Source organism: Rhineura floridana, chromosome 8 (genome assembly GCF_030035675.1).
Source record: "Rhineura floridana isolate rRhiFlo1 chromosome 8, rRhiFlo1.hap2, whole genome shotgun sequence".
In the NCBI taxonomy this organism is placed as follows: Eukaryota; Metazoa; Chordata; class Lepidosauria; order Squamata; family Rhineuridae; genus Rhineura; species Rhineura floridana.
In genome coordinates this window covers 57,859,531-57,871,181 of record NC_084487.1, presented here as the reverse complement: position 1 = coordinate 57,871,181, position 11,651 = coordinate 57,859,531, and the positions used below count along the sequence as shown (strand labels likewise).

Below are 11,651 nucleotides of genomic sequence, written 5' to 3'. Positions count from 1 at the left end.
AAGTAGAGCTGCGTGTCATCAGCATACTGGTGGCAACGCACTCCAAAACTCCTGATGACCGCACCCAGTGGCTTCATGTAGATGTTAAAAAGCATGGGGGATAGTACTGACCCCTGTGGAACTCCATATTGGAGGACCCAGGGTGCCGAGCAAGACTCCCCCAGCACTACCTTCTGGAGACGACCCGCTAAATAGGAGCAGAACCACTGCCATACAGTACCTCCAACTCCCAAATCAGCAAGTCTCTCCAGAAGGATACCATGGTCGATGGTATCAAAAGCGGCTGAGAGATCAAGGAGAATCAACAGGGTTACACTCCCTCTGTCTTTCTCCCGACAGAGGTCATCATACAGGGCGACCAAGGCCGTCTCAGTGCCAAAACCGGGCCTGAACCCCGATTGAAATGGATCTAGATAATCGGTCTCATCCAAGAGTGCCTGGAGCTGGTCTGCGACCACTCTTTCTAGAACCTTGCCTAGAACCTTTGGCAGTGAAAGACCTGTTGCACCCAATGATCCCTGGCTCCTGTGTAAACAATGTGGCTTGCAGCCATTCTAGTTGCAAATTAGGGTGCAAATCCAATGTTGGTTGTCTGTATCTGTACTGGACTTGAAAAAAATGTGCTTTATTGTTATTTTTATTGTCAAATTGATTTGGGATGTTTTATAGGAAGAAATTCATAATATTTAAAAGCTACTGGCTTAACATCCTGCTTTTCACACCTTCTTCCTACCACTCTGGAATGCAGGTATAATAAAAAATAACTTCTACCAAAACTTAAAACATTATTTAGTAGTATTACCTATTGCCTTTGGTACTTATCCCTATAATCTATTTTTGCAAATCAGAAAGGCAAATACTCTTAACTGTGCACTTAACATACTTTTAACTTTCCCCTAGCATCACATGAGAGAGACTCAAAGTGGAAATTTGATGATAGTTTCAAGAAAGCAAGGTAAAAAGCGAATTCAAGTCTAGAAAGCAGCTGCATGTTTATCCATTCCATTGACTTTACAAGTCTTTGCCTTTGCCTTGATGTTTGCATTTAATATCACATTCATGGGAGTGGAATAGTCATAATTATCAGGAAATCTTGTCATTTCTTCATAGAGTTCATGTTAATTTGAAATTACAGACAACTATAGTTCTGATGCTATATGTCTATAGCACTGCCAATTCATTAGAGGCCAGTTTATAAACCAAATAGTCTGTAACTATGAAATGCAACGTAATGAGTGAACAAAAGCCCTGCAAAGCAAACAGTTGTGGACCGCGGTCCTGGTGAAATAGCTAATGTACAGTTGTTTCAGTATCCAAAAAGGCCAATTTCCAAAACTGTTTTTGAAAGGAATAAATCACTATGTGGTGACTTCTGTATTCACATGAAGAAGCACTTTCACAATTATGTGAATATGGAACAGCTAATCTCCTCCCAGTGACCTCTCTATGCCATAAATGCATAAAATATTTTTTTTTCTATCTAGAGGGCATTTATAAAAATGTTAAATGTTATTCAGGATTAATTCAGTCAAAACAAAGAACAACTCCTGAATCAATTTCCAGAGATATAAATCAAGGTATAGTAGGGCCCCACTCATACGGAGGGTTACGTTCCAGACCCCCGCCGAAAAGCGAAAACCGCTGAAAAGTGGAACTCATTGAATAGAATGGTGAGTGACACCCAAAAACCGCTGTAAAAGCAGAACAAGCACCGTATGAGCGGGGCTTTAGTCTAATTGCATCTAATTGAGACTGCCACATTAGCAAAGAGCCGTAAAGCAGGGCCCTACTGTATTTATTCCATGCTTTCAAGTGAATTCTCACTGTAACTATCCTTTAGCATGATTTGACCATCTTTTTCTACTTCAAGTTATTACGACAGGAACAAAACTGACTATTTGAAATATGTGGCAAGCTCTGTTTGGGGAAAAGGGGAAAACTCCCACTAGACCAAAGGCCAAGTAGGCCAGAGAAGGGAGGTACAGAGCAAGACTTTCACTACAATCCTAAGAATATGAGCTTGGATCAAAAGAAAATATAAAAGTGAACAATGTATTTTCAAGGCTCACAGACTAAAGCAAACATTTTTGTAAAGGAAATTCAACACATTTATTTTATTTTCAATCCATGATTCCTAAGCCCAACTCTGGTAATTATTTGGGTTTATGAGCAAGGATTAGTCATTACTGAAGTTTTAGCAATGAAAACCTCGACCACAGCCTCAGGCTGAGAGTGGCTAAGATATGTTACCTCCCTTCATAACAGAAATCACAAAAGTCTCACAATTTGCCCACCCACCAGTCTAAAGTCTGGTAAAACTGTTATCTAATATTCTGTGGTCTGTAGCACTATAAATGTCCACTGCTACCTCTAAATGTTTACAAAAACGTATTTAATAGATTCACTGCTCAAACAAAAGATGTTGGGTGGGGTAGGAACCTATACTTTAAGTCAGGGATGGATAACTTGTGGCCCTTCAGATATTGTGGACTAAACTCTCATTATCCCTGGCCATTTGGATATGCTGGCTGAGGTGGATAGGAATTGGGCTCTAATAACATCTGCAGGGTTCCCACTCCTGCTTTAAGGAATAGGCTGCCATTTAGAACCTAAGTAATGGTCCAAAAAATAGATTTTTTTAACAAGAATCTTGTATCTTACGTTTAAGAGACAGCAAAACAAACAACTGCCCCATTTATGATCCGTTAGAGAGCAGTAATGACCTCAAAAGCAGCATAATAGGATGTTTTATTTATTCTGCCAAGTCCATTTACAGTTCAATCCTATACAGGTTTCCACAGAAGTAAGAAGCATACAATACAATGCAACTTACTCCCAGGTTGAGTGTGTATAAAATTGCACCCTTAAACTGAATCTGAAATCAATCAAGAGAGCAAGGGATAGGGGAAATAAAGATCTACTGCCACTGGATTATGAGCATGACTTTATTAGGACTGCAGTGTTTGATTAAGTTGATCAAAGCGTTTTAATTTGATCTAATTAAAAATATATCCCAATTAATCAACCACCAATTTATTTTTTACTATAAGCATTTATAAACACTACAGGTGGCGAGTGTCATCTTAGAACACTGTTTTTCAACCTTGAGTCCCTAGATGTTGTACTACAACTCCCACCAACCTCAGCCAACTTAGCCAATAACCAAGGATGATAGGAGTTGTAGTCCCACAGTATCTGGGGACCCAATGTTGAAGAACAGTGTCTTAGAAGCATGTTCTATGTAAGAAAACAGGAATCCCTTGGAATATGACTACTATGACACACATACACATAACCTAAACATGAAGTATGCTTTTTCCTTCAGAACTATTGTGTTCATGTGAACATTTATGCACATATAATCCATTAGCTAGCTAAAATTTATACTATTAAATTTCTTGAGATTTTTTAATCTGGATGATAGTCCTTCATGTTCTGAAAGCATCTTGCCTACTTGAAGCAACCAGCATCCAGTAGTGCAGGGATTGCCAACATGGTCCCCTGCAGATGTTGGAGGACTCCAACTCACTCTCATCATTCCCGACCATTGGTCATGTTGGCTGGGGCTGATAGGAGTTGGAATCCAACATCTGGAGGACACAATGCCAGCTATTTCTGTGTGACCTCATTCCACACCTTCCCTCAGTTCTGAATTCACCAGGTGGTCTTGGACACCAAGCTCCCTTCAGTATGAATTTCCCCATTTGAAAGAAAGTAGTAACAGCAGTCTCAGGGTTTTTGCTCAGATATTCAATGTAAGGTGGTCACAACAAACTTACATGTTAGAAGCTGTATTGAATTATACTGCTAAACTCATGCTTGGTCCAAACACAGTGTAATAGTGGCATCACCCTTCAGTATGATTTTTTATCTTGTTTGTAGTTGACTTGGTACTCTGCATAACTTCACCATGTGAAGATTAGTCTCAAAGCTGCTGATTAATTAAAAAATGCAACCCCTTATTGCTACGATATTTTAAAATGTTGGAAGTAGTAAAATCTGCAGTCCAGAGGAAGCTTTACACAAGTTGAGACACAAGAGGTGAGGGTCAGCTCTTCAAGCTATGTAGATATTCTTAACCAGGAAATGTCATGAATTAAGTCACCCCAGCCTTAAAAGTGTTAGCCATCCCACAGCATAGGGCTTACTCCAAATTCAGTATCACACGAGCCTCCTGCAACAGGTGTAACAGCCACTCTGTAAAAGCAGCCAGCCTGACAAAGGTATTGCTTCTATGCCTGCCAGAGTTGACATCATGAAGGCAACAAGTGTTACAGGTTCTGATGCTCAGTTAACAAGGAGAGAGAAAAAACACATGAACATGCTAGATCAAGCAGAGCCAGAGCTACATCTGCAAGTCTTTCATGTGTAAAAAAAGGAAGGTGCAAACAAAATGGGGATTTCAGCCACAGGAAACCACTGTCAAACTACTTTCAATTACTACTTTTGCCCCCCAAAAGGGTTGTGTGTTCTGCTGAAGTAGGACATCTTTGCAATCGCTCAAGCTGTTTCAAACAAATGAGACCACAAGGTTTCAGAGATAGCATTAGCTCACTGACGGTGCCAACTGTTTTCATGTAGCAGCTGTCTTCAAAGTTAGTGGGAAAGCACCTTTTCCACTACCAGCTGACCTGCTTAGCAACTAAAACCCAGACAAATGAAAAAAGTGTTGCTAAACAAGATAATGCAACATGTAAAAACAAAACAACCAGTACAGTCACACGCAAAATGGAAGCACATGGAAGAACTGGACCTATAAAGGCTAAAAGGCCTAAGCGTTAGACAGATTGCACTAATGCCCTGTACATAAAGTTAAAAATAAGACTCCAGCCCAACCTTACTACAGCCTTCAATTAACAGTAAGTGAAATTTTAAAAAAGCATTAATTGCTTAGATAAGAATAGTGGCCACTGTTGCCTGCACTTGAAGTCCGTACTACAGGTTTATAGAGTATTACACTAGTAGTAGTAACCAAGTTGTATAGGCATTTTAATGTTAATAAAAAGTAATTTGCCCTTGAGATCATGGAAATAAACTTGTTAAAGCTTGAGTCAGAAATATTAACGCATTTCTACAGGATGTGCTTAGGAACTTGCTTTCCAGTGTGCCTTGGCCATGGAGAACTAGCATTCATGTAGTGCTTAGGTGAACAGCCAAGAAGCTGCAATGTAGCAGCATCTCTAGAGATGTTTGACCACAGAAGTGGTTATGGCACTTCTTCAAAACTTAGAACTGGGTGGAAGACATGTGGCCTTCCAGATATTGCTGGACAACAATTCCCATCAACCGCAGCCAGCATGGCCAATGATCAAAGATGGGAGATAGTCCAGCAACATCTGGAGGACCACACATCCCATTACTGACTTAGAAACTGCTGAAGTTGGGGTACAGTCTTGGTCCAAGAAACCCTATTTACTAGAAATCTTTCACTTGAAACAAGAGGACATTAAGGTTACCTCACAGAGGCAAGAACTCAAGGGTTAAGCATGCAAGTCACACACACATGAACAAACAACACACTCTGGGAGTTTAGATCCTCCCTCAGTCTTTTTTTTTTGGGGGGGGGGATTCCAGCAAAGGCTGGTAATGTATCTATGCTTACAGAATCCAAGCCAATGCATTTCCTAATGTAAACAACCTTGGACCTCCCATGCTGATGGTATCAATACTATTAGGGTACTTCTGAAACAGGGAATTTCTGGCCCTCCAGATGTCATTGGGACTCCTATCAGTCTCAGCAAGCATGGTCAGCGGCGATGAGTTGTAGTCCAACAACATCTGGAGAGACACAGGTTCCCCTCATCTCACATCTAAAAGACAGAAAACTACAGATTACTAGTAGAGTCTGAGAATGGGACATTTTTGAGATCTAATGGGTACACCATGCAACATGAACCTCTCACAATAGCAGGAAGTACTTGAGTAATGTGCCAAGCCACATATAGGACTGATGCATGAGCAATGTATTGAAACCAGCCTTGGATTAGAGGAGTTATTTGCATCAGCATCCAGGAACATGATATTTGCTTGCAGAATACAAGCTCTACTTACAAGCAAGCTGCAAGTTCATAAATGCAAACTTTCAGCCCAATCCTACACACATTTACTTGGAAGAAGTCCTGCTCACCTCCAAGCAAGTGTGCCTAAGATGTGTGCCTTAGTTTCATCAGATTATCTCCAGAACACCTGTTTACATTGGGAAAGAAAAACATACACATACCTTTTGCTGAATCCCATCTTACTGAACTCTTAAGAGAATCTTGCGTTTGAAGAAAAGCAAAGGCAATCAACCTTTCAGCTGAGTGGTTAACCTGCTCCTAAGGGCTGTGTGACATTGATCCTAGTAAATGCCAACTGAGGTGGGCATCCATCTGGTCGGAAATTAGAAGGGTTTTTTTCTTGTTTTAAATGGTGGATTAGAATAGCCATTTTTAAGTTTGCTAGATCCTCGTTCATCAGGAAACCATGTAAACATTAATCCTCTGGATTTATTCACAGCTCTTGTTTGTTGGATGTCACTTCTGCATATTTTCCTCATATTTAGGAATTACTGGACCCTTGCATTATTTCCACATTTTTGGCCAATTTTTAAAAGTGTTTAAGTGATACATTAATGTGTAGTCTGGGCTCCTCAAACATTTATAACCAAATGATCTTCATCCGTCCAAAACTATTACCAAGCTTTCCCCTGCATCAGCGCTTCATGCTTAACCCTTTCAGTGCTTATCTGTTACAAAACATTAGGTCCACTGGAACTAAAAACAGTTTTAACTGATCCTATTCAAGCACGACAAGAGATTAAATTAAAATGCCAAGATAGGAAACAATTTATTATAGAGAGAAGAAAAGTTTCTCATCCAAAATATAGAAATCTGTACAACTTTGCCACAATCAATATACATGAACTGTACAAATTTACACCAGTTCATAATTTACCAAAAAAAATGATGACTAACAAAGTTCACAAAATAGATGGTGGTTTGTGGAAAAGACTTTTACCCAATTAAGTACAAGGAAATTACAAACCAGACCTCCACTTTCTAAAAATAAGAGGTTTACTCAGTCTTAGAAAACTACAAGCTAGCAAATGTACAGATAGCTGGCTGGTAAAACACACCACAGTTCAGACAGTGTCTTTATATGGTCTCTCTCAAGCCTGTTGGCATAGCAGATCCTGCTCACTTGCTACTTTGAAGGCCAATATACAGAGATCTGACCATTTTTTCCCAGTTCATGCTCACCAAGTGTGACTTATGTACAGTTTATACGTATTGTTAAGTGCTAGGTAAAAGTCTTGTCAGATAAAATTTCCAGTACTACCATGTTTATAACAAGTCTTGTCACTGAGCTGCCAAAAATGGTAACAATTTTTTTAAAACGTCATAGTGCAAATTTACTCTGCAACATTTACTGCAGAGACCAAATTTTATAGCTACAGGTTTAGATGGAAAAGAATTGATGTTTTTTAAAAGAAAAAATTAAGCAAGACATCTGGGAGAAAACTGTAGCCTTCCTCTTATAACTTCACACCTTAGGAAATAAAGCGATCATCTTTACTCACAGGCTATTAAATCACTGAAAGGTACTGTCGAAACAATGGCACTGCCACTATAACATAAAGTTTACCATTCTATCTTGTGCCAGGTCTTCACAGGTGTGACATGGTTTAAATTCCATAATCCATCCCCAGAGGAGCCCACCCAAAGTAAAAACCAAATTTATCCATCCATTATAAGATGATCCATCCATAGGCTATATCTTAACCTGATACAGTCATCATATTGTAGCTCTTGGAGGGACTGGTTCTGCCCAAGAGGAGTTCTTCCTTACAGCTTATTCTGCTGTCTACCATTTGCATGCTGGTGCTATTTTGGCTAGCTCCTGCTGGTGTGGCTTCATAGAGCACACAGATTGAGCCATCCTCTCCAATACGATAGGATACCTCGTAAGGGTCGACCCAGAGAGTGAGTTCACTTGGAAGAAGCCGAAACAGTTCTTGACCACTGAGTCCAATTCGCTGTGCTGCCTGCCCAATCAGGGGATCCATTTTATGGTTGATCCGGATACAGCGGTAGCCCGATCCTTTGCATGGCTTTTCAGGGAACCAGTGGTGTTTATAGTGTTCTACAGAACAAAACAAAAGCAACAAAGATCATACTTTGCTCTTCAGATTAACCAATTCAGAAATACGTGTCATCATTTTCTTATGTTTGAAGAAAAAGACAGCCTAGAACAAGAGAAATGAAAAAACTGATACAACACAGATGCATAACCTAGAATAATATTTACTGGCCTGGAAAAAAATCAACAGAAACCTACATGTTTCAGTCACTGTAGTTATGGAAAATTTATCTGCCTGTGCTTGTATAAAATCAGCACTGAAAAGATACCCCCAAACGGAGGCTGAGAAAAACAAGTAGCTGAGTACCTAAGCACCTGGTACTAGGGCAATAAGAACTTGAATTTAGGGTGAAGGAAAACAAGAGTTAGGAATACATTTCCAAGCACCACTCTGCACAATACAATTTCATGCAGAGATCTACACCTCTATATAAAATTGTGTGTAGTTTGTAATGCAAGAATACTCTCTTGAATCTTTTTCAGACCTATCAAGCAGGAAATCTACTACCAGATGTGTGTATCGTATCAAACAGACTTGTGCAACCTTCTCACTTCACAAAACACACATCTCCATTCTAACTTCTAATGTGTGAAGCAGGAATTGGCCTGCAGTGCTAAACGAAGAGGTGCCCCAAGCAGTAGGGCACACCACCTATATGTTTAGCAATACGTTTTCCAAAATGCTGGATTCCTAACCACTGGAGAAAGGTGAGTTATACATATTTTTGCTTTAGAACTTGTTTACTATTTTTGTGTCTTCTATTATTGAGACAGATAAGAGCACTAAGAAACTTTGAAAGGTGACTGATTTTTGAAAATAGATCTTTTTGACATTCTTCTCAATATTCTTAATGTTTTACTTAAATTAGATGGATCTATTTGTATGTGTTTACCTGTATGGATTAGGTATTCTCTCTCAGTAGGACATTTGTACAGAAGCCATGTTATAGTAGGGTCAAATGTTTTAACAGAAACCTTTCGATGCTACCCAGTGTAAAAAAAATCCCAAAACTGTACTTTTCCAAGGAAAATTTCTAAATAAGACAGATTTAATACCTAAACTCATGTGCCAGATCTTTTCAGAACATTAATAAAGAATTGATAAGTTTTTTAAGAGGCTGTGTACCCTCCTCAGCACCATTTTTTACTACTGCTTAGAAACACTGCCTTATAGGGCTAACGTATCTTTTACTTTTTTAAAAAATACATGTAGAAAACTAATGGCCAACTAAATTGTGTGGTGTTTTAATATTATGATGTCTGCGCTTCAAGCACCATATTGGACCAAGTCTTATACTGCACGTACACACATATGCACACACACACACAGGCCAACCACAGTACAGTGAATTACTACAATCTCCTTGCTCACACTAGTGGCAGTTTTGTCTTACTTTAATGAAGGGGAGCCACACTAAGACAAAGCAAAAAGAAAATGAGGGATAGCTGCATGTTGTGGGGAAAGTAGTAGTAGGAATCAGCCGGGTATTATGCCACTGCAGCAGCTACAAAACAGAAAAACAAGGATGACTACTACAGCTCAAAGCAGAGCTGGTTGTAGACCAGGAAGAAACAGGAGCAGCACAATCCTACAAATGTTTGCCAAGAAATAAGTTCCCTCTGTGTTCACTGGGGCTTACTCCCAGGTCAATGTACATAGGACTGCAGCCAAAATGCCCTCCACATATGATGAGGAACACACAAAAAATGCTCCTGTTCACTACCATATCCTTTCCCCTGAGCAGAGGTGTATACAGCAGTCCCTTCTCTCATAAAACCAAGAGGAAAAAGAAAGAAATTGGCTTCTCTTCATCTCCAAGTACAGAACAATTAAGGATACAGCACCGCTTGGACTGTATATGGGGGACAGAAGCACACAAAGAGTTGATAGAATCACTCTCATACCCAAAGCAGGCAGGAATTGGAAACAGGTCCCTTCAAGGGAGCATTTGGTTCAGACACTCGACGAGAGAACAAACAGGCAGCTTACGGCCCCTTGTGTTGGTCCCAAATAGCAAAGGCTGTAGATGAGCAGGATGTACAAAGTGTTTATAAACTTTATAGCAATAGCTACACAGTAATAACTCCTAGTGACCTCATATTATTTAGCCCAATACCTATCCAACATAAAACCTGACCACCTCCACCATCAGTAATGTGAATTAGAAAAATACAGTAATGTAAAATGAATAGGAACTGTTGGGGGCGGGGAGGAGGGCTGCCCCTCCTTTATTTCCATAACTGCCTAGAAGAACGATTCGTGTGTGGGTCTAATCTACATGAGGTTAACTTGAGTACAGGGAAGAGGAGGAAGTGGAGGCAGCGAAAGAAGGGACTTTCCAGACACGCAGCTGAACATGGGAGTGAAAATGTGCCCCCACCTCCAGTGTGGTACAGTACGGAGAAACCGTTACTGCGAGAATATTATAAAAAAAAAAATCGTTAACCCCACAGATTGGAGGAGAGGGCAGAGGAAAGAGGGCTGCCTCCTGGTCTTGGGCAAAACACGTCCTTTCCTTCCCTCTCTGGCACTTTTCGTAGTTCATTAATTCGACGACCCCCCCCCCCATCATGCCATCAAAACAGCGTCCCCTGCGCCTCTAAAGACTGCGCTAGAAATGGCAACAAAACCTGGAGAAAAGAACGGGGGTAAGATGAAGTAGCATTGGAAGCGGGGGTTGGCGATATGGGGCTGGAAAAACGGGCGGGGGGTATCTAAAATATTCCTCCCCCACCTTAGTCTCTCTCCTCTCCCCACCGCCCCTCACCTGCCAGCAGCTCCTGCAGGCTCTGGCTGAACGTTTGCAGCTGCCTCTCGTTCATCAGCCCCTTGGTACGCAGGAACTTGGAGATGAAGCCTACAGCCGCGGCGATCTCGCGTATCATGTTGGCCCGGGTGTAAAGGGCAGGATGCATGGAGGCGGCGAGGGGCAGCCAGCTCCGGTAGTTGAATACGAGGGGCACGGTGAGCGCACAGGGCCACCCAAGTGGGAGAAGAGCGAGATAGAGGAAGAGTGGGTGAGAGGAGGGAGGGAGGAAGGAAAGAAGGAATCAACCGATCGAGTTCAAAGGACTTTAAGTCAGGAGCCCCCCCTCCTCGGCCGCCTCCCTCTGACGTAGGCTGGCGGCGGCAGCGACGGCTGCACCAAAAGAAACTTCCAGCATCTCCTTCTGCGAGGCACGAAGGAAGCTACTGTTCGTGCGCTGCCTTTTATAACCACGGCCGGACGGCAATGGCGGCTGAGAGGGGCTGAGCACCCGCCGCAGCCAATCCGGTGATCGCACCATTGTGACGTTGCGTTCGGAACGGAGGGGCACGGGGAGGAGTGATGTCATCTGATTGTAAACAAATAGAACTGGAAGAAAGGGAAGCTGCATCCACTTGCTGCGTTGGACTGAAAAACAGCAGCAACAGCAGCCGCTTGAGAATGGAACGTCTGGCATCGAGACGTTCAAGGCAGCAGCGCAAACCTGCCTGATAGCCGGCCAGTGTGGAACGGAATGGATTAGAAAAGCCTGCCGAGCCGCCT

The 11,651-nt window shown here is 41.5% G+C and overlaps 1 protein-coding gene across 1 annotated transcript; it reads right to left on the bottom strand.

Annotated features, from left to right (window-relative positions):
• Positions 1-6,803: 6,803 nt before the first annotated feature.
• BTG1 (BTG anti-proliferation factor 1) lies at positions 6,804-11,319 on the bottom strand. Its single transcript, XM_061639582.1, has 2 exons — positions 10,890-11,319; positions 6,804-8,124 (listed from the first exon to the last, which is right to left on the bottom strand). Exons 1-2 carry the CDS (start codon positions 11,035-11,037, stop codon positions 7,760-7,762), a joined length of 513 nt encoding a protein of 170 aa, XP_061495566.1. The 5' UTR covers positions 11,038-11,319; the 3' UTR covers positions 6,804-7,759.
• Positions 11,320-11,651: the final 332 nt, after the last annotated feature.

Excerpts from the sequence above, each read along its gene's own strand:
- BTG1 (XM_061639582.1), bottom strand. The coding sequence starts at position 11,037 with ATGCATCCTGCCCTTTACACCCGGGCCAACATGATACGCGAGATCGCC. Across the intron at positions 8,125-10,889 it reads CCTGCAGGAGCTGCTGGCAG|AACACTATAAACACCACTGG; the intron begins GTGAGGGGCGGT and ends TTTGTTCTGTAG.